Below are 24,013 nucleotides of genomic sequence, written 5' to 3'. Positions count from 1 at the left end.
CAGGTATGCCGACCGCATTTTCTCCAACAAACCATTGGCGCAAAATTGCAAGTGTTCCAGAATATTTTAACAGATCTTGTATAACGCATAAAAATTGTTAACTGATTTGCAAATAACAGTGTTCTAAACATACACAAGCTTTATTAATCAAAGCTAAGGCAACTGAGGTGATGTATTCTATCACACCATTCTGGTATGCTCATCTGTTCAACATCATGAGCAATTATTTCCAATAACTGTTACATAGGATTGACTGAAACATTTTTGTGGCTATTCTACAACTTCTTTCATATTTTCTAAAATACATGCTGATTTGTGATTTAAATTACACTGTCTTAGAAATTTAATGTCGAACTACCTTTTTAAGTCTCTTTTCTGTGGCACTACCAGTTATTTTTCCAAAACTTAATCTCTCATTGCAGTTGCTAGTCTGTTTTCAAATCTTTCAGTATTTCCTTTGTACTGGGTTCTGCCTTCTCATTTTTTTCCATCATGTTTTTCTATGTGATCATTTTTCCTCTACATTACACACAGTTCCTATCAAAATTTCCACTTTTACTATTCCCGTTGATTATCATGTAGTCTTATTCATTCATTGGTATAATTTTCTTTGTTTAATTTGTGTCAATTACCTCAATATTTATGCTAATTTATAATTCTCTCTTTTGCGTTCACTTACGCACCATTTTATCTCTAAATCCTTACTATCTAGTGACTGATCCCGAATTTGATTATCAACATAAAAGTGGACACTAAAAGACTGTCAGATGCTGGCAATATGTTATTTCCTTTCAGATGCAAGTGACTGGCGGTCCCGATTGGAACAGATGCGAAAACATCGTACAGGAATGGAGGATGCTCTCACAAGTGCGCAGACACAGCTGAGTCGTCTGCATACTGATGTGGAACACACACTGGACAAAGTGGCAAGCCGTGAGCGCTATTTGAATGCTCAGCTTGAGCCTCTGCTTGTTCAGTATCGTGCTCTTAAGGTATTGTTACTCCAATATATTGCATTGAGCTTATATCTCTTTTCATGTGGTTTAATACAACCTTGCTGTTTGCAGTTTTTGAAAAAAAGTGGCCAACTTCCTTTAGATTCTTTCCTTGGTTATCGTCTATAGCAACAATGCCTTCCAAGTAGCTGACAAACAATGGTACTGGGGAATCCATTCCTTTAAATATTGTTTGTAGCAGCACTGGTGCTTGCAATTCCTAAGGGTAACCTTTTGTATCTGTAGGGACTGAATTGGGTGTTCACCAGAGCTGCCTTTTGTGGTTCTTCCTTCAAGAAAATTTGAAGACATGAATATGCAAAGTCTGTTTTGCAAGAAACCCTGACTACCAGATAGCTTGGCTAAAAGCTTCTGAGAACTTGGATGAGATAGACATCCATGGCCAGTTAAGCCTTTATCATTGCATTAAAATTCCCTCAGATGCAGAAAGGTTTTTTATGGAGGCAGGGGATGGGACAGCTAGATGCGTCATCCATTGGTCAGAGAGTACTAGTTTCAGATTGCATTGCTATTGTAGCCAGTTGAGCTTAACTGTGAGTGTGCCCCCTGTATTGTGAACAATACAGTTTGTAGGCAGAAAAAATGTTGAAACAGCTGATGGTTTCAGAGTTAATTTGAGCTCAGTATTCTGTTGCACAGACCAGCCCCAGGACAAATGAGGGGCCAAATTTTACACACGTCATACCCATTAATTGAAGAGGAGGACAATCTGAAAATCATTTCATTGCACCCATAATGAAGAACCAGAATGTATGAAGGCATCCAATTCAAAAATATTTTTACATCTAGATGATCTAGTATTAATAAATTTGGTCATCAGGAGATGTGCTTGTATCTGATGTCCACTGAAAAGACTCCTGTGTAACAGGATCTGTTGATTCCCATATTCTAATATCTTCCCCAAGGATAGCGACAAATCAGGATAACCCCAACATTTGTAGATAACAAGCTTAGTTATTGTGTTCTATGTGGCATTATTGGCTTGAAAATATAGAAATGGCATAGATAATTATGATCGGATTTAAAAGCAAACAAGGCAATTCTCTATGTTTTTCGGTTAAGGCAGTCTATTCTTATTAACATTCAAACATTCCAAACACATTCCCAGTGTCTGAGATCAACAACAGCTGTATTGATAAAAGAGAGCAAGAATCCTTGTCATCCACTAGTTTCTGGACTGTGTGGGCAGTTAAATTATTGATGTAATATATCTTTGCACTGCAGAGTTTACCTCTGTAGCTGAGTTGTCAGTGTGCCTGACTGCCATGCAGAGGTCGTGGGTCATCTGGTTAGATGGCTTTTTGGCAGGTACACATTTGGAAGAGGTGTAATAAATTCTGAAGCTATGTTTTGGCCAGGGTCACGTCTTTTGATGCTAGTATGTGCTGGCTTGGAGGCTGTGAGACTTTAAATGATTTAATGATATGTAACACGTCTTTCAATGTGGATCCCAGAAGTATCAGTGTCTCACAATGGGCTAACTCATCTGGCTAGAAGTAAAGTACTACAGCACACTTGAGTGATTCAACATATGATTTGTGTATGTTGGGTTATCAAAAGCGAATATTATAGTTTTGACTAAGACCATGGAGGTGAGCAGCTCATGGTGTATGGGTTATATCTGGTATTTTTTGGTATTGATGAAATCTCAAATCAGCCTGTTGTGTGACCTTCTTCTTCTTCGTACCCCGTCCACCATTTCACATGCACACTTTTTTTGTGAGACCCATAACAGATTACATAATTCCTCAAATAGCAAGTTAACAGGATCTGCCAATGATGCAAATGCCTGCAACGAGTCAAATAGTTTGAGTTTACCTTGTATGCAGTGAAATGTTGATACCGGCAGCAAAGATATTCACACCAGTTCTCTTTTGTGTCATTATATGATGGTTTTGGTGGTCATGGTGGTGGTGGTATGACACAGCTGTATCTGCTGTTGCAGTAAGTCTCTTAGGTTGTTGTTGGGAGAACTACTTGTGTTACTGTAGTAACACGAGCTGCAGCTGTTGTTGGTGCCTGCCCCAATAGTTTTAATGAATTGTATTCTGTATCTTTAATTTTTTTCTCTCAAGTATTTCTTTTACCTTGTTGACACTTTTTTACCTGAGCTAGTGATCCCCTCTGCATTCACTGTGATAGTACTGGATGTTTAAGGTAATTCTTGTGTATTGTTCCATCATTGTTCCACATTCATAATTAGATTACATGTTTCAATCATTCTTGATCGTCTACATATCTAAAACTAAAGGTCCCCCTAAGGTAAGTCTTTCCGCTCCCGGGATTGGAATGACTCCTTACCCTCTCCCTTAAAACCCACTTCCTTTCGTCTTCCCCTCTCCTTCCCTCTTTCCTGATGAGGCAACAGTTTGTTGCGAAAGCTTGAATTTTGTGTGTATGTTTGTGTTTGTTTGTGTGCCTATCGACCTGCCAGCGCTTTTGTTCGGTAAGTCACCTCATCTTTGTTTTTATATATAATATCTAAAACTAAATACGTACATCTAATATTTTACAATAAGTAGAAAAGAAAAGCATTGTGCATAAACATAGAATTTACGTAAATAGTTGTGTCAGCAATCCATCTTGTCTACTCAGAAGCACATATCAGAGTACTGTGTTTTGCAACTACAATCAATGTTTTAAATAGGCATATGTTGGATGGAGGTGAAGGGGGGGGGGGGGGGGATGAAGTGAGGCTGATACGAGTAGTGGAAAGGAAGCAGGGAGAGTATGGTGGAGAAGTCATGAGTTTAACAAGAAAGAATGTGCTAAAATTATAGACTGTGTAATTATGTAAAAATTCTCATTGGAGGACTAATACTGTAAAACAATAGGTATATAAAATGTAAAGGGAGTAAAATAGCGAAATTATAAAATAGAGCATGGGGGAACTGAGGGCGGGCAAAGTAGGGGGGGAGGGGGGGGGGGAGGGTTTAGTTGCAGGGATGCTATGGGCTTAACAAGAGAGGGTCTTATACTAAAATTGCAAAAATTCAATAATGTAAAAAAATCTCCTGTTAAGATACCAGAATGGATGTGTAAAAATGTAAACTGAGGATAAAATAGTAGATTATAAAAGTGGAAATAAAGTAGTGAAAACTGAATTAGTACCTGCAGGCATTCAAAGTGTGAAACTTTGAAAGTGTAAAGTCATAAATTCTTACTCTGAAAGTATAAAGATAAAATTGTATAATTTTTTGATTAAAAAATTAAAATTATTGTCCTAGAATAATGGATGTATAAATAGTGAAAGAAAAATATTGTAAAATTATGGAAGTGGAATTATGTAGAGGACCTATAACTCCATGAAGTGTCTTTAAATATTATGAATTGTTTTGCAGTATGTACATCATTGATTTTAGTATGAGGCCCTCTCTTGTTAAGCCCATAGCATGCCTGCCACTATCCCTCATCGTCTCCCCACCCCCCACCCCACTCCACTGCCCCTTGCTTTTTTTTTTTTTTTTTTTTTTTTTTTTTTTTTTTTTTTTTTGGGGGGGGGGGGGGAGATTTGCAAACACGGCCAATACAAGGAGCTGCAAATCAAAAGATGGATATGACCTATCTTGTTAAACCTATGAATTCCCCGTCATCTCCTCTCTGCTCCCTTTCCCCTCCCATGACCAACTGCACTCTATTTGCCCTCCCCACCCCCCTGCCTTCAACATATATGTTGTGACTCACCGATCTTTCAAAGTGCCGCCCCGCAGTTACTCGCATACTCTACATGCGGCGCTGTCTGCCAGCCATGCAGCAGCAGCGCCACCTAAGCGCCGATAGACTCGGACTCAGTTATGATTTGACTGTTAAAGTGACACATGTCTTACTCTGTTTACTTGATCTGTGACTTTAATGTATTGCGTCGTCCTTGATATTTTGTTCAACTTGAAGTTATAACAATTGGCGACGAGGTAGTGAATTTTTCTTTTTCATCGTTGGCCCACGTGTTTCCATGGCTACTTTAGAGCAACTATTGCAAGGTCTCATAGAACAGCAAACGCTTCTCACAAATGCTATTCGTGATTTCATCGCGGCATCAAATGCGGGGCATCTCTCATCGTTGTCTCTACCTCCTTTTCCTCCTTACGACAAGACAGTGGAAGACTAGTCTTCGACAGCACTTCTTAGCATTTCATGTCGCGGATGACCAAACGTGTAAGTCTCTGTTCCTTTCATGGATTTCACCTCAAATGTATCGGTTGTTGTCGCAATTGGCTCCTTTGAAAGATCCTACATCTTTGTCCTATGCTGAAATGTGCTCACTTCTGTCCGTCGATTTTCAAAAGCATACGCATTTGGTAGCCTCTCGTGTTGCCGTTTATTGTTGTCAAAAACAACCAAATCAGTCCTATCACGCTTGGGCTGCTGAACTTCATGGCCTCAGTAGAAAGTGTCAATTTGTTACTGAAGTTCACAAAGAATCCTACGCCGATTCCATGGTACGGGATGCTATTATCCGGTCGGCGCCTAACAAAGAAGTTAGGCATCGTGCCCTTGAGTTGGCAAATCTGACTCTAGATGAAGTCCTATCCATCGCTCAGTCTTTTGAAATTTCTTGCGCCGCTGGAGGGCAAATAGAGGCATGGGGTGACGTCGCGGAAATGCAACCTCTGTGCGCTGTTGACGAAGCATGTGGCGTGTCCCCGCCGGCTGACGTGGCCGCAGTACGCTCCCAAGCTCAGCCTCGGCCTAACCATAAACAAACCTCTAAGAAACTGCAGCAAAACCTATGGCAACTTCCTTCATGTCCGCGGTGCTTTACGAAACATTCACGAGAGGATTGTCCACAACGTTGGGCCATGTGTCACAACTGCAAAAAAAAAAGAGCCATGTGTCATCCGTTTGCAAATCCGACCGCATACTTGATGTTCATGAACAAGGTGCTGATTCTGATTCTGTGTTGTCTGTCAATTATACTTCTGCCCTTTCAGGGAAGTTATTCTTCACTGTCCAAATACTTGGTCGAGATGTTCGTATGCAGGTGGATACTGGTTCTGCTGCCACTATCATCAATTCTCAGACGTATCTTCGGTTGGGTTCTCCAATCCTGTGACTTGTCACTAGGCAATTACGGACTTACAATAAACAGAAGATTTCTCTCTTGGGACAATTTGATGCTGAGGTATCTTACAAATCTGTTGTTTGCACTGTTCCCATATTTGTGGTCAACCATAGTAACGCGGAGAATCTTTTTGGTCTCGATGCCTTTTGCGTTTTTGGGTTCTCCAAGGATGACTCTGTCAATATCGTCTCTGATGCTATTCCTTATGCTCAATTGGATTCCTTGTCGATGACATTTTTGTCGCTTTTTTCTCCTGGGTTAAGCCATGCAAACGACTTTGAAGCTCATATCACTCTCAAACCCACTGCTCGGCCTAAGTTTTTTCGGGCTCTGCCCATTCCTGTGGCCCTTCGTGATCAGGTCAAACAGGAGCTGGATTGTCTCACTGCTTCAGGGGTCTTACTTCCTGTCAGTTCTGGTGAGTGGTCCTTTCCTGTCGTTGTCGTTGCTAAGTCAAATGGTGATATTTGTCTCTGTGGCGATTTGAAAGCCACTGTAAATGCTCAATGCCTTATTGACACTTACCCTATGCCTCGACCTGAAGAATTGTTCACTAAACTTGCTGGAGGCCAGTATTTTTCTAAACTTGACCTGTCAGAAGCTTATCATCAACTTCCTCTCGACGCTGCTTCCCGGCAGTTTCTGGTCCTTAACATACCTTTCGGCCTCTATCAATACCAACGATTGCCATTCGGGGTTGCCAGCGCCCCTGCTCTCTTTCAGCAATTCTTGGAACAATTATTGCTCACTGTCCCTGGGTGTATAAATTACACGGATAACATTGTTGTCACTGGCTCCACCACTGAAGAACATCTTCAGAATCTCCGCACACTTTTTCATGTCATACAGACTGCCGGTCTTAAGTGTAATCTTCAGAAATCAAAATTTTTTCAGGCATCTATCAGATACTTGGGGTTTCAACTCTCTCGGGATGGAATTTGTCCGCTTCAGCAAACTGTCGCTGCGATCGATGCCCTTCCTCGCCCTACATCTGTTAAGGAACTGCAGGCCTTCTTGGGGAAAATAGCATACTATCACAGGTTTTTGCCGTCTGCGGCTTCGGTGGCTCAGCTGTTGCATCGCCTGTTGCATAAAAACGTGCCTTTTCACTGATCCGCATCATGCGGCCTTTTCACTGATCCGCATCATGCGATGCCGCTTTCCAGAAATTGAATACTATGCTGAAACAGTTCCCTTGCCTGGCTACTTATCGACCTGGCCAACATCTTGTTCTTGCCATGGACGCCTCTCAATACGGGGTTGGTGCAGTCCTTGCGCACCGTTTTTCTAACGGTTCTGAAGAACCCATTGCTTATGCCTCCAAAACGCTCACGGATGCGCAACGAAAGTATTCTCAAATTGAAAAAGAAGCTGTGGCCATTATTTATGCTCTTCATCAGTTTGGTGTTTTTCTCTATGGATCCATCTTGTTACGGATCACAAACCACTTGTTTCTTTGTTTCATCCATCAACGTCACTTCCCAACAAGGCTGCACACCGCCTCCAGCGTTGGGCTCTTTACTTGTCTCGTTTCAATTATGAGATTCATTTCCGGCCGACGGCTCAACATGCGAATGCTGATGCACTGTCTCGCCTTCCCATGGGTCCTGATCTGGCATTCGATAGGGACGAACTTTTGTGTTTGCACCTGGATGTTGCCGTGCAGCGGGTTGTGGACGAGTTCCCCATCACTGGGGACCGGCTGTCGGCTGCTGTGGGTTCTGACCCTACCCTCTCCCGGGTTTTACGTTGTATTCAGAAGGGTTGGCCAGATCGTCCGTCTGCTAAGACTTCTGATCCATTGCGGAACTACTACGCTTTGCGTTACCGCCTCACGGCTAGAGATGGTGTTATCCTCCTTTCCACCGAAAATGCTTCACCGCATATTGTGGTACCTACGTCTTTGTGTGCTTTGGTCTTGCGCCTCCTTCACCAAGGGCACTGGGGTGTCTCTCACACAAAATCTCTGGCGCGGTGTCATGTGTACTGGCCCAGCATCAACTCTGAAATCATGCACATGGTCGCTGCCTGCGGCCCTTGTGCATCACAGGCAGCCGCCCCGAAGTCATCTTTGTCACCGTGGCCTTCACCTGAGAAGCCCTGGGAGCGTATTTATGCTGACTTTGCGGGACCTTTTTTAGGTACTTATTGGCTTCTCGTTATTGATGCCTGCTCTAACTTTTCTTTCATTGTCCATTGCACATCACCTACCACTGCGGCAACCACCAATGCTCTAGCTCGCATTTTCTCTGTGGAAGGCCTTCCCTCTACTCTTGTTACTGATAATGGTGCGCAATTTGCCTCTTCCAATTTTGCGGATTTTGGTGCCTGTCACGGCGTCATGCATGTCACGGCCCCTCCGTTCCATCCACAGTCAAACGGTGAGGCTGAACGACTGGTCCACACATTTAAGGCTCAGATGAGGAAACTCCTGAGTTCTTCTGCTTCTTACCGTTTCACCCCTATGGGTGACCACAGCCTGGCTGAGCTCTTACATGGCCGACAGCCCCGCACGCTACTTCATCTTCTGCGGCCTTCCACATCACAGCCGCGGGTTCCTTCGCTTGGCCGGTTCACCGCTGGCGACCTTGTATGGGTACGGGTATATGGCAGGCGGCCAAAATGGAGTCCTGGCCACATCTTACGACACCGTGGCCGACGCCTGTATGAAATCCAGATGGATACGGGTGTTGTAGTGCGTCACTTGGCCAGCTTCAGCCTCGTGTTCCGGCAACACCTGTTCCAGATGCCACTACACCACCTTCAGCTCTACCTGACGCTCGGGATCCTGGAATCTGTCATTACTCACAACACTGTCCTCTCACCATCATATCGGTGCCAGCACAAGAACTGACGCCATCAGGAGACGTGCCCATGCAGGAACCAGATGACCATCATCTGTCGGAGCAACTCTACTCGCCTCCTTCTCCAATGGGCGCAGACACATCACCCTTGTCTCCTGTTATAACAACCGGACTGGCCACAATGGGCAGATAGGTGCACGGGTCCCCAGCAGATTCGACTCCCACGTCTCCTGTCATCTCGACCCGTTATCATCGGGGACACTTCCATCCATACGGGAAGCCTCCTCCTCCAGACTGTACGGCCAGTCAAACAACACCTATGGATGTTACCAATCTACAGGCCACCTCCATCAAGACCTGTGCAAAAACTTCAAAGGGGGGAAAAGTGTTGTGACTCGCCGATCTTTCAAAGTGCCGCCGTGCAGTTACGCGCGTCCTCTATATGCGGTGCTGTCTGCCAGCTATGCAGCAGCAATGCCACCTAAGCAGCCAGCCAGCCAGCGACCGCTAGACTCGGACTCAGTTATCATTTGACTGTTAAAGTGACAAATGTCTTACTCTGTTTACTTGATCTGTGACTTTCATGTATTGCGTCGTCCTTGAAATATATTTGTTCAACTTGAAGTTATAACAATATACCTATTTAAAACATTGACCACAGTTTGCAAAACACAATCCTCTGATATGTGGCACTGTTTGTATTCAGTTCTTTTCTTTTCTAGTTATCTTAAAATATTAGATGGTACATATTTAGTTTTACTTTGTATTACATCTGAAGATGATCCAGAGTGACCGAAATATGTAATCTAATTAAAAAATGTGCAACTGAGATGGAACAATAAATGAGAATTATCTTAAATATCTATACAGTTGCTGAATCTCTCAAGCCAATTATGTCGACTACAATACAGGGTATGATCACTCTGCTAGATATTCGTATTGTCAGTCTTTCAGACAGGATAACAGATATTCTGAAGCCCAGATCCTTAACATCGGTTTTGCTGTAGAATTCTAGAACATTTTCTAAGTTTGAATATAATAAATTTCATAGAGACTGAAAACCTTATGTGCACAAATCAGCACAGTTTTAGAATGCATCATTTGTGTAAAATACAACTTGCCATTTTCTCACATGATATGCTTCAAACTCTGGATGAAGGCCAATGGGCGCAGATTATGTATTTCTAGATTTCTGAAAAGCATTTGGCATATTACCACACTGCAGAATATTAACCGAGGCACGAGCCTACCAGATAGATTCCCAAATATGTGAGCGGTTCAAAGAATTCTTAAGTAACAGAACCTTGTGTGAGTGTTCATCAGAGACAAGGGTATCATCAGGAATGCCTAGGGAAGTGAGATGGAACAGCTGTTATTTTTTATATGCATAAATGATCTGGCGGACAAAGTTAGCTGAAAAACTTACGTGCACATATCAGCACAGTTTTAGAAAGCATCATTTGTGTGAAATACAACTTGCCCTTCTCTCACACAATATGCTTCGTGTGCAGGAAAGTGTCAAAGATGAGGGACTGTAGGATGATAAAAGATGACTTATACAAAATTTCTCGTAGGTGTAATGAATGTCGACTGATTCTAAATGTAGACCAATGTAAGTTAATGTGGATAAGTAGGAAAATCAAACCGATAATATTCAGATACAGCATTAGCAGTGAACCTATTCTTGAGTACTGCTCGAGTGCTTAGGGTCCACACCAAGTCAGGTTAAAGGAAGACATTGAAGCACGCCAGAGGCAGGCTGCTAGATTTGTTACCAGTAGGTTCAAACAACATGCAAGTATTAAGAAGATGCTTCACAAGCTCGAATGGGAATCCGTGGAGGGAGGGTGACGTTCAAGGAAAACTATTGAGAAAATTTAGAGACTGGCATTTGAAGCTGACTGTAGAACGATCCTACTGCCGTCAGCATGTATTTCGTGTAAGGACCACAAAGATAAGATAAGAGAAATTAGGGCTGACATGGAGGCGTATAGACAGTTGTTTTTCGCTCATTCTATCTGTGAGAGGAACAGGAAAAGAAATGACTAGTGGTGGTACAGGGCACACTCTACCAAGCACCATACTGTGGCTTTCGCATTGTTTATGTAGATGTAGATGTAGAATAATGAGCAATCTGCAATAAATGTCCTGTCCAAAAATCAGATGAGCAATCACTAAGAGTCCACTGCGTATCTGAAACATATCCGACCGAGATAACTGCACCGTCTGGTGACATGTAGACAGTGAGATCCAGAGATGAAGTGTTGCTGGTCTGGATTGTGCTCTGTGCAGTCATAAGTGACTGGTTCTACCTATGTTACATGAGCCCATGGCAAGCATGGCCATGATACCGTATGGGTATCTACTGTCTCTCCCTCACCATTGTGGTTACGTGGCACTGGTGCATACTCGTCTTCCCTATGGCATACAAGAAGGTTCTCCTTTCAATAGGTAAGCATAATAAGCAATAAAAGTATTGTTGAACGAGAACCTGTCTTAAACATCTCTAAGATGATGATAAAATCTAAGCTGTGTAGCTTTATCAGAAGGCAACGTGTAGAATATTGGAGTAAGATCCAAACACAAAAATATGGCTAATTAATGACGCCAAAATCATATTTTAAGAGAAGTTCTTCAAGCCTGGGCTTGAACAGAATGCAGATTAAACTCATGGTAAGTCTAATGACTGATAACGGAAACTTCAGGAAACACCTGCAAAATTATTTTCTAGGTTAGTAAGTTAAATATAGAAATGGTGTTGAACGAGTCAGTTTACTGATCATCTGCATCAAAATATGGGTGCACACTGAGCAGTTAGATACGTGTACATTTACCAGAAAATAAAGTTGAATTTACGAGTAATTATATAATACTTTTGCACTAGATATTTTATACAATTCTAAATAAAGATTCTTCTGTAATACTGAAGGATTTGGCCAGAAGAATCTCTTTTACCTTAATTTCAAGGACTGTTACAGAGCAAAAAAAAAATGACAAAGTGCAAGTAGGATTCGCACACTGAGGGTTCTGTGCAAACTTAATTCAATTTTTGCCTATTTTTGACGTAGATACTAGAAAGATATAGATCCCTTGAATTTCAAGACCATGTCAAAATATCTGTAGTACTTCCTCAGAGTAGGCCAGACGTACAAAAAGAAGTGAGCATATTTTTATGTACTTCCTAAACCATGACTACAACTTAGATTTTATGTTTGCATGCAATAATGTTTATCTATTATGCTTTTGATGGATGATGAATGCAGCATATGTTTTAATGGCAAAAAGATATTTTTAATGTGATGTAGTTACAGTTGAACAATTTTCTGATTTTTTTCCTTTACTTGTACTTTGAAATTTTGCTTCTTGCCAAATTTCATGATTCTAGGTCAGTGGAAGTACATTATTGGTTTTGATGAGTGAGGTTTCCAGTATCAAAATATGCAACATAAATAGCTGTATCTTTTGATTACATTGACTTTGAAGTTTAGAATTTGTACTCTGCTGAGGACCAGTGACTTTAAAATGTGACATAAATTTGAACTTGATACATCTATCCATTTGTGAGAAAAAGAGTTCTTAACAGTCGGACAGACATACATATAGAGGGACGACAAAGATATCCTACAAGGATTCTCGTTATTATTTTTACAGACCAAGGCATGGAACCCTAAGAAGCACCTATCTGCACACTATGTGGTGTAGGGGATGAAACTACATTACATGTAATCTTCCAGTACAAAGTGCTGTAGGGCAAAAGATGCAAAGTGTTTGGGTAATTAATTCCTGAAGAAACTGTGTTTAACAAAGGCTTAATGAAGCATCTCCCACTACTCTTCCAAGGGTCTGGTTGGCTTTACCAGAATAACCGTATAATAATTATTTTTGGTGCAAGAAACAGAATTCTAAGGTAACTTTTATTGTACCTCCCTGATTAAATCAAATCAAATCAAGTCTCTTAAGACAGAAACATTAACATTCTCTTCATGGTACATTCACCGTTATGAATATAGCCAAAGCTATATTGACAGAAACTGTAGCTTCTGTAACCTCAAAGCGACAGAAAAATTTTTATTACTCTTCAGTTATGCTCCTAGAGATATATTTTATTATATGCCTAATGGTATAAATAATCTCAGTCACAGTAAAGCAACTTTAATAGTGAATAGAGATTGCTTGAGCTAGACATTTCTTTCAAGTAGGTTAACACTACTCATAATTTGTTTTTGATATACTTTACAGAAGTTGCCTAGAATGACTCCTTGCTCCTGTCAATGTGTGTTTGTTCATTCCATACTCCTTATGGCTCTCCTTCATAATGGAATCAATGGAAGTCAGTGTGTCAATGAATGGATGAATGGAAAGCAAAACTGTAATACTATGAAGAAAAGGACAGAACTTTTTGTTATTATTTTAGTAGTGTGATTTCTCTCACAGAGTCAAGTTTCCTTTCCTCTAGGTTTTCTCATTGTTGTTTGTGTTTTAAATATTCACTTATGTAACATCTCTAATCTTACAGGATGAGCATTCTCGTTTGAGCACATCCTATCGTGAAATGAGTGCCAGGGTTGCAGAGCGTACTAAAATATTATCTCAGCTTTCGGAAGAACTTGATGCTGTGAAACGGGAAATGGAAGAACGAAGTTCCAGCATGACAGATGGCAGTAAGCTCCAAGCATTTTTTCAATAATTATGTGTTTATTACATATGTTTTCATGAGAAAAGAAACTGTTAAAATATTGTGAGAAAATGTAGTCATTATAAACTGATATAGTGCTGTCCCCCATATTCGTGTATCATTTGATAATGTTTTCAACTTTGTGTGTCTGTTACAACCAACATCCTCTATATTCTGCTGTTTCATTCTAGGCTTTACCTGTCCCTGCTGTTTTACCCCTCTAGTGCTTCTTCCAGAGCCTAGTTTACTGTTCCTTGATGCCATAGTAGGCATCCCCCTAACCTGTTCCTTCTTCTAATCAGGGCCTTTTGCAGACATCTTTCCCTACCTGTTCATTGTAGTGCTTTTCCATTTTGTACCTATCTGTTCAGTTGATTGTTGACATTCTTCAATAACACCACATTTCAAATGCTTCCACTTTCTTCTTCCCTGGAATTCAGAGGGCCCATTTTTCATTCTCACACAATGCTGTGCTCCAGACATGCACTTTCAGAAACTTCTTACTCAGTTTATTAAGGGTTCACATCAAAAGTTTTGAGGATAAAATTCTCCAGTGAACCAGAAGGGCTAGGACGATGGGTCTCAGCTAACAGATGCAATGTGGCTCCGCCACTTACAGGCAATGACAGAGTGAGGATAACATTTTGTGCATAGTGTGATTTTGTGGTATGTCAAGATTTGAGATGCAGTGGTTAAGCAAGTAGCGATATGCAATCAAATTTTGTGTTAAACTAAAAACAGTTGGGCTCTGTGATTGTCGGCCTGATTCAGAAAGCTTTCTGGGAGGAAGCTATGTCTGAGACAAGAATTTACAAGTGGACAAGAAGTTCTGGGAGGACTGAAAAAAATGACAGTGAGCACTTCGGGCACCTGTCACCACCTAAAATGCCTGAAAATGTAGAGAAAGTGAGAAAAGCTTTGAACGGGAAGGAACACTTGAGCATAAGGATGATAGCGGACGGTTGCAATATGCTGAGATTGAATATTTATTGCATTTTAAGAAACAAATTAGGGAAGAGGAAGCTGTGTGTAAAGATGGTACAAAAAGTGCTGACTGATGTAAAGAAAGAAATCTCTGTGCTGAAGTGTCATGAGTTGTTGGAAAACTGTGGAAGTGCTCCTAATCTTTTGGGTTGAGTAGTGACAGGCAATGAGACATGGATTTTCAAGTATGATGCTGAAGGGGGAGGGCAGGGGAAGGTCAAGGCAATGCTCATTGTCTTTTTTGACTCCAGAGATGCCTCTAATACAAACAGTTAACAGTCCGGTTTACACTCAAGTCCTCACCCAGTTGCAGGATAAGGTGAGATGTGTTAGGAAAGACAATGGGAACAACAAGATTTTGCATTACACTGCCCTCATTGTGCAAGTGTTTTTTGCCAGAAATGATAATGGAAATGTGCCCCAGCTGCTGTACAGCCCTGACTTGGTACCACCACACTTCGTTTTGTTTTTGAGGCTAAAGAGAAGCTTGAAGAGACACCAACAGAGGTCATTGAAGGGGCTAAAATGGACTTTGATACCTGTTCCTTAAGAAGGTTTAACTGAGAAGAAATTGTTAACTGCCTCGCAGTTTAGCTTTCATAGAACAGAGTACGAGACCTAACAAATAAAATCCTGGCAGAGCTAAACAAAAAAAATGATGCTGTTGGTTTTGTGACCCTGCACAAACCTTTGATTGTTCAGATCACAAAATTCTGCTTGACAGACTGTGTTATGGCATTAATGCCATCCCCTTTGTGTGGATGTGAAGCAGAAGATTCCATTGATAGCTTACACATCACAGTCATGAAACTAAACTAAGAATGGAAGGAATATAACATGTGGATATCCCACAAAGATCAGTACTGGGCACACTCCTGTTCTTAACCTATGTAAATTACCTTCCAATGACTGTAAGTGGTGGTTCAAAAATTGCTGCTTGGTAGCATTGTAAGTAGGCAGTAAATATCATACATTAAATCAAACAACCTGTATAAAATTCCTTGGGTTCCAATTGGATAACAAGTGAAAATAGAGTCAACACGCAGTTAAATTAATCAAGCAGCTCAGATCAGAAATTAATCAAGAAGGCCAGTTCAGCATCTTCATGTCTCACTGTGTTGTCCTAAAGACAAAAACTCTTAGCCTATTATGCATATTTTTCTTCAGGTGCAGTGCACCAAAAGTACCAGTACACTAAATATGTATTCAGAAGAAGCAAGTTGCAAGAATATTGTCTAAAGTAAATACCCATATATCTCACAGAAATGTTTTTTAACGATCTAGAATATTTTTACATTCGTGCCCCAATACATTTATATCTTAATGGTTTTTGTTGCTGATCTCAGTAGTGCTGATGGTGAGGGAATGATTGTCTTGATGTGAAACATAAATGGCAGTGACCACAACAAGTAACCGCTTTAATGTAATTTCACAAGTAGCATACAAAAAACACTGTGTGATCAGTGAATTGTTGTGTCTGTTGTATAGTAGTATATGTAATTGCAGTATAGTTTAATGTAAATTCATTATCAACTCATACTGGTTTGGTCTGTTCATCTACAAAGTATTGTGAAGACTGATATGTTTTTCCAAGTTGCTTAATATCTCGACGATTAATTAAAATTACAATATGAGATATTCAGTGTTGGTTAAGTAGAATCAAATAAATTAAATACAGTATTTATGAAATTCGTACTGAGGTGTGTTGGCTGAGCCGCATACAAACTAAAGGGTTACGTATGCTATGGAATAAAAATAGTCAATATAAGGCTAATATCTCCAGGAAATGCACAGGTGGCTATAAGTGTGGGTTATTTACCCATTCAGTGCAGGAAAAACTTGGAAACATACCCAGGTAGCAATCACTCAAGGGCAACAAATACACTTCAGAGGCAGCTTAATACATTAATTTTTTGTTTCATTTAATATTCATTACAATATATATTGATTTCCATACACACGAACGAACCCCGCAACACTTTGCAACTGCTAAATATATGTGAGAATTTGATATATGTCTTAATCTCCTATTCCCCCCTCTCTCTATCCCTGTCCTTTAACCATCTCCCCCCCCCCCCCCCTGCCCCCCGTCTCTGTTCATCATTTTCCCGTGCTCCCTGTAAACCTCTAATCCCACACACTCCCTATCCATCTTCTCCTTCCTCATTTCTCTGTCCATATGCTTCTTTTCCCTTATTATATACATTTTCTCTCCCCTGCTCTCTCTGTCTCCTCCTCCCCCTCTCTCTAACTTTATTTATTGTTATTGCAAACTCTGACCTTATTTATTGTTATTGCAAATGGCACCTTGATTCAGAGTAGAAGTCAGAATGCGTGGGTAAATAGGTTGGGATCATAGGGTATGAGAGAGACCTTTCCATCTACAGGATCTCTGAAGATAGTAGCTTTAATGCCAGTCTTTCACATGGTTATCATCTACGAACAGGCAGGATTATAAAGTTAGCCATAAACACAAATTTTCCTGTTTTCTCTTAAAAATGACTGCAAAAAGGAAAACAAAACCACACATTTTCACAGCACAGCTCAGCGTGTTCTTTCTCGCAGCCAGTTTAGCAGAAAGTGTTTATCATATAACATGTCTGCATCTCCACAGTTTAGGTTGTGTGTTGTCTGTCTCTCAATCAGTCAGTCAGCTACCTCTTCAACCTGGTGCGTGACTAGGTTGACTGACACATTGCTCACGTCGATTTTGCGTGGTTGGCGTATCGATTCGTCAACCAAATCTTTCCTTGAATTTATGTGAACTGAAACAAAACAATTTCAGTAAGATCATGAATTTATTGAAATGAAATGAAATAAATCGGAATTTGTTGTTCCAGAGTCATAATGGGTCATGCTTGAGAAATTCTTATTTGACTTGCCTCCAGACCTTTCCAAATCTTTCCTTGAATTTGTGCGAACTGAAACAAAACAATTTCAGTAAGATCATGAATTTAATGAAATGAAATAAATCGTAATTTGTTGTTCCAGAGTCATAATGGGTCCTGCTTGAGAAATTCTTATTTGGCTTGCCTCCAGACACTGTCTAAGCTCTTCATGAGTCTCATTGACTTGATGATCATGTAGTTTGCTTGTGTTGCATGTACACTGACTGGTATTTTGACACCTCCCTGTTCAATGGTGGCATTTTTTCCAGAGTGATAAACCACAAACTGAAATCAATTGAATCTTTGCAACACAACAAATTACCATGAACTGATGTCAATTCGGTCCTTGAAACACACGAAAGATATGACCACCACTGATAACACAATGAAATATTGCTATCAGTTGTATTGTTTATTGCAAAAATCAATATTCAGTGCGGAATTTGTTGTTGTTATGAAAAGATGTGAGAGCAGAACTGTCAAACTGAAAGTCAATTTATTTTTATATTTATTGTTAGGAAGACATGAGAGCAGAACTGTCAAATTGGCCATCACATTTTCTTCATTGAGATTTTCATACTAAAATACCATCCAGATTTCTGATTCTTCCAGCGAATTTTCCAAAACTTTTCTTTCATACAAACCTTGTCCTGACAATTACGGACACAGCAACAAAAAATGAGCCAAATTGGTTTAGCCATTATCAAATGATAGTCTTTAATACCTTTGGCAACTAATTTTGTTTATATAGGTTTTTTGTTAAGTTATATTGTGTAAATTAATATCTTAATTGTTGCAATATTAGAGTTAAGATTTTTATTTAAAAAAAGTTCCATCGTGTATAGAATTTTCAGTGTAATTAATGTATTGTATGATCTGATAGACACCCAGGAGGGTAGTTTTTCAGAATGCTATAAATAAATAGTTTTAAATATGCTGATGCATGGAGTTAAGTCTGTCTCTGATGAGGACCACCTGGATTTTGAGATCAGATATTTTAATCAGATGTTCCGTCAGAATATTTATAGTGATTCAGATATTCAGTAAGCCATTTCTAACAGATAAAACATAGAGATATGCAACAATCATAAGATAATCAGTCTACAGCACTTCATCCTTTCTCCAGAGCTACAACAAAGAAAATATGCAGGGTCCTGGGCAGACAATGTCTTCAATCCATTTGCCAACTTTCCAAGAATATCAGAGAAATGCTGCACCCAATAAAAATGGCTTTGGACTCAATGTTCCCAGAATTTATTAAATTCCTTGTGAATGCAGTAGCACTTATGTTGGTCAGTCTGTATTTATGGTTTCAGAATGTTGCACGGAGCACTGTCACTACAATAAATATTGCACAGATTTGCTGTTACTGAGCAAGGCCTCATAAATAAACTTTTAGTTATGTCTGACAAATTGAAAATCGTATTCCTTGCACCTGTCTTTTGTGATACTGTCATCAAAGAAGACATTGACATAAGAGTATACAACTTTAATTGGTGGCTACATCCGTAGTGGTGAATGGAAACTTTTGCTTTTTGCTGAAGATAGTACAGAGAAATAAGCTGGCTAATGGAATCAGTATTGTTAATAAGGCTCCTCTGTCATAGACAGTGACATCCAGTAGCATATGGAATTTCTGTGACTCATGACAGTTCCTTGACATAATTAGGCCAAGGTGGTTTGAGTAAAGGGGAGATGGCATCAGGTGAAGCTTGTCCACCATCTTGGTAAGTCTGAGAAACATGCTTCTCTCATAAATCCCTGTGTGTGAATGCTTTGAATTGCCAGTCAGTTCTGAGAATGTACTTCGAAACAACTTACTTTACTGGATGAATACTCATCCTCAGACAGTTTAAAATTACAATATTTTAATGCCAGTTCTTACTTTTTGAGCACGATGTACATTGTGGCAAAACAACCAACTTTGTTATTCCTGTTTTAAGTGAAATCGAAGAGCAGTGCTGCAATATGAATACTTCATTAAGACTCACTAATATTGCAGAGGCTGGCTTCACTTTTTCAGCTTAAGGGAATTCCCTATATTTTAACCACCTTGAATTATGCCAAAAGGTATCCAGATGTAAAGAGAATAACATGAACTTATCTTTTATGACCTATCACTTTTATCTCTCTCTCTCTCTCTCTCTCTCTCTCTCTCTCTCTCTCTCTCTCGTCTCTTTTATAGATGTAGCAGATTATTCATCTGTCTGTATCTTAGTATCAGTCTTCTCAGGATAATGAACTGTCTTTTTCTGGTCCACAATTCCTTTGGAGGTATTCTGATTTTTCTTTAACACTCAAGCAGTTGCGTCAGTTTTTGTAACAACAGTGGTCATATGACTGACTTGTCAACCAGCCATTGTGTTTTTTGGAGGATTGAAAAAAAACTGACTTAATATCCTTGGTATTGAAAAATTAAATTTTAATTTACTTTTTTATACATTATATAAATATATATTTTAATATTTGTTCAAAATATGTAGCTACAAAATCTAATTAAAGTATCCTAATCTTTTATTTAACAATAAATTTTTAACACACACACAAATCATGTATCAACTTGGCCTGTATTTACTTCTCAGCACACGATACTCATACAGTACCTAGTGTATTATATTCTCAGCTTTTTATTACAAATGGTGATATCGGCATTATGTAAAAACAGAGTTTACTCATCCTGTTCCTCCAGCTCCTTCACAGTGTTAGATGTACACTTTTCATAGACAGTGGAAGAATGCTTTTTGAATACAAACATCTTACACTAACTGCAACGAATTGTGGTGACAATATTCTTTTCTCTGCCACTCAGAATGCAGTGACTGTTCTTTTTGTTTGGAGGCTCTTCCGGTTCTCAAGATTCTTTGAATTTATAAAATGCCAAAACACTTTTGTATCATTTGGAAGCATCGGAATCTAGTATCTTGTAACTAAATGAGCTTTCATAAGTTGTTGAGTCAACTGTTTCAAAACTATTCTCCTTGGTTTTCTTGCGTTTTCTGCATTGGACTGATACAATATTTGGGCATTGATCCTAGTGATATTTAGTAAAGCAAACCATATGGTCTTGTTATTCAAGCCACAGAGTATTTACTGCACATCGGGTGAACTGTGTCAACTCCTTCCTTTGTGCCTTTACTGTGCATGGTGCTAAGCAGAACAACACTTTTTTTTTTAGGGGGGGGGGGGGGGGGGGCACGTATGACACCATTGTGAAATCTTTCTGGTACCTGAACAGTGAAGATCCAATATTCCTGGATTTCAATGACAGTAATTTCCATTTTATTTTTCTTCTGAGTTCCAAAGCAAATTATGTGTTTCTGCAAAAGTGAAACTATCAATGGATATCTGGTATACCGATTATCAAAAGTAAGATTCCAATTGGCGCCATTCAAAGTTTCTGCCAGTTGATACACAATGTCACATGGTTTATGTAACACCTTTTAAGGGCCATGTTGTTGTATTCTATAATATAGCTCAATTGATGCTGTAAAAAATGTTATGCCATCAAAAATAGCAAAGAATTTCAAGCCATACATGGCTGGTTTGTTGGGTATATATTGAACGAATGTATGGTTACTAACTCTCCCCAACTATAGGTTTCCATGTAGTCTTTGACAAAATTATCAGAATATCATGTGGCTGCTGCTAATGTATGCTTTTAACACCTTTGTGCTCTTTTCAACTAATTTATAATCAAATCACACACTTAAGAGGAGAAATAAAAACTGTCTATACAATATATAATGTATGAGAATGATCATACCATTTTCATCATTACTCCAAAGTTCCTCAACATTACTTTTACTTCTGCCCTTCAAGCCAGTCAAAATAAGGATTCCAATGAGAACATGTACCTCTTCCCTAAAACTTTTATTTACATCCCTCAGTCTAGAATAGTTGTTTTGTGATATCAGGTTTCTAATATGCGAGTCAGTGTTTTCCACAAGTGACTCAATCATGTCCTAAATAGCAGTATTGTTGAATGCTGTCACTTCTAGGAAGAATATTTATTATATTTTTCGAGGGCATTTTTACTCTCTTTGTGAACAATAAACACACAAATAAAATCATAATTTTTGTCACCATCTTCCTCTCCTTCTTCTTCTTCTTCTTCTTCTTCTTCTTTCCTCCTCCTTGTACATGACATTGCACTTTGTCTTCTTTGAAATGTATATCTCCATTTCCCTCTAAAAACCTGCTTCTGTTTCTGATACACTGTTGTGTTTGCTAATTAGTAGTTGTTCTATCTCCCTGACAGACCACTCAAATCCAGAATATTTGCTGTCATTGGAAACTTCATTTAAAACCCTTTCAGTTTGCACCTCTGACAACCCTTTGTTGGAAAGGGCCCTAAAAATATAAATAAAAACTAAGCATAAACCTGTAAAAACAGTAGTGTAAATAATTAACATAAAAAACATTACCAATTGCGTGACTGGCTGTGTACACCAAATACAGTGCAGACAGAGATAAGCTGCACTTATTGGCAGTGTGTGGTCACTACAAGTCCATCAGCAATGCAGCTAACAGACAGAGGTTCAGTTTGAAGATGGGTAGAACTGCTGGATGGGCAACAATGGGTAATTTGAATTCAGAGCAAAATAACAAATTCTGGTTGACTCATTCAACCAGTGCAACCACTCGACGGTTAATTTGCCTTCAGTTTCTAAACACAATGTCAAAATTATTTCTCAGGTATCTTTTCCCGTCCTGGATACAAGTTGATTTTAATCTAGTAAGTCTTCAGTTTGTTGGTTTTATTCTTTTATATATTATTCTGGTTAGCAGTTTACAAGAATGCCTAGTTGACTAGTCCTCTGATAATGTTTACATTTTTTGGTAATGTGATGATATGCTTTTCTGGAAATCTGATGGCTGATGACCCATTTAATAAGTATTTGTTCCGCAGCTCAAATAATCTTCTTGTTTCTACACTTCCACAGATTTCAGTACCTCTAGAAAGCGTGTCATCACATCCTGCTACCTTGTGTGATTTCTGTCCACAGTGCTTTGTCACTACTGGATCACCTATTCCTTCTACATCACCTGTCTCCTCCCCTACCATACACCATGATAATTGGTCTTTGCCATACAGGCTTTTGATGTAATCCTGTCATCTTTTTGCCCATTCTTATGTGGTTCATAGATGTTTGAATCTGAAATCCATAGGGTAACACCTTTACATTTCATGTCCCAGAAATTACATTTAATCATCCCATATACCACATTGATTGTTTTGCAGTCATATCTTTCCCAGTATTTTTACAAATAAGTTAAGAAATAAGGGTAACAATTCACCAAATAGTTGAGGCACGGATTAGTCAATAGGCATGTAAATAAGACTTAGGATATTGCTAGTTTCCATACATATCTTTTTTCAGAGCTATTAGCAAATAGTTCCCCTCTTTGTTTTAATTGTGGGAAATTTACAACTAGTAATATACATGCAAAATCAGAATGCAATGAGATTAGATAAACTGTGTTTTGTGTAATATTAGGTGCTGTTAAGTTGTTCTTTCACATAGTGAATGAGATTTCAATTCTGTGCATTTACCAGTGGAGTTGTTTGTGGGCACATAGAAAATATTTGACAGAGTTGTGACTACATTCTGTTAATAAGAAACAACTACTAAGGTTTACATCTTATGCTTAGACTGAACTAACAGAAGACCTTATAGTAAAATAGAACAAAGAATAGCAAGCACTGTTCCAGGGCTAACTTTCAGTATCTGAATCAAGTAATAATTTAGAACATAATAACTTACAAAGCTTGTCAGTGATATGGACTACAGTATTAATTTTTCATGTAAATCTGCACTTTTCTTCATTAATTACTGTTCAGCTACTCAAAATATACTTGTTTTTTGGATACTGTTTCTGATGGTTTATTTTTTCAGCACCATTGGTGAACATAAAAAAGGCCATTACCAAGGTTAAGAGTGAAATAACATCAATGGATGTGCGAATTGGAGTCTTGGAGAATAGCTTGCTACAAGCCAGACTGCGGGACAAGAGCCAGCTGCAACAAGACATGAATACACCTGCCTAGTACACTGTGGTAAAGTTGTACCAGCAGATTAAGTGGTGCATTTTCAAACTGCACAAGTAAAAAGTTTTCCAAGATATTCGAAATTCTTGATACAACGTGAGTGGTCACTTCTTGTGATATGGGAATCTGAAATCTATTTACTTGGAATTATTGAAATAGTTTACTGCTGTATATAAGAGTTAAATAATTTTTAGCAGAATTGAAGTTGTTTGTTCGTTATGTAAATCCTAAAGACAAAAGTATAATAAATCAGTATTAAAAAAATTTGGGGAAGTATATCTGTTTTACTAGTTACTGATGGAAATTGTAGTATTCTACAAATCTAGCAATGATACGCCAGTCTGTATAGCCCATTATCAACACAGTGGAGAGATACTGTGTGTCGCTGCACATCCACTGCAGTGCATCAACCATAAGAAGTCACATGACTGCCAGCACTCCCTGTAACAACTCAGCTGCAACTTGAGAGCCAGTCCTGCACTCCACTGTACTCATTGGTATACCTGATTCAGCTGTTACTGTCATGCTTTCGACT

The 24,013-nt window shown here is 39.2% G+C and overlaps 1 protein-coding gene across 2 annotated transcripts in view; it reads left to right on the top strand.

Annotated features, from left to right (window-relative positions):
• Positions 1 to 23,683, top strand: part of LOC124619778 (intraflagellar transport protein 57 homolog) — a 172,496-nt gene extending 148,813 nt beyond the window's left edge. For both annotated transcript variants that reach the window (XM_047146365.1, XM_047146364.1), the window contains exons 7-9: positions 796 to 992; positions 13,399 to 13,543; positions 23,327 to 23,683. In XM_047146365.1, the coding sequence (XP_047002321.1) occupies positions 796 to 992; positions 13,399 to 13,543; positions 23,327 to 23,478 (494 nt within the window). In that variant the 3' untranslated portion in view covers positions 23,479 to 23,683. The remainder of the gene's footprint in view (positions 1 to 795; positions 993 to 13,398; positions 13,544 to 23,326) is intronic.
• The last annotated feature ends 330 nt before the right edge of the window (positions 23,684 to 24,013 follow it).

Source organism: Schistocerca americana, chromosome 6 (assembly GCF_021461395.2).
Source record: "Schistocerca americana isolate TAMUIC-IGC-003095 chromosome 6, iqSchAmer2.1, whole genome shotgun sequence".
In the NCBI taxonomy this organism is placed as follows: domain Eukaryota; kingdom Metazoa; phylum Arthropoda; class Insecta; order Orthoptera; family Acrididae; genus Schistocerca; species Schistocerca americana.
Note: the sequence above shows the minus strand (reverse complement) of the source record. Positions and strands in the feature narration are given on the sequence as shown.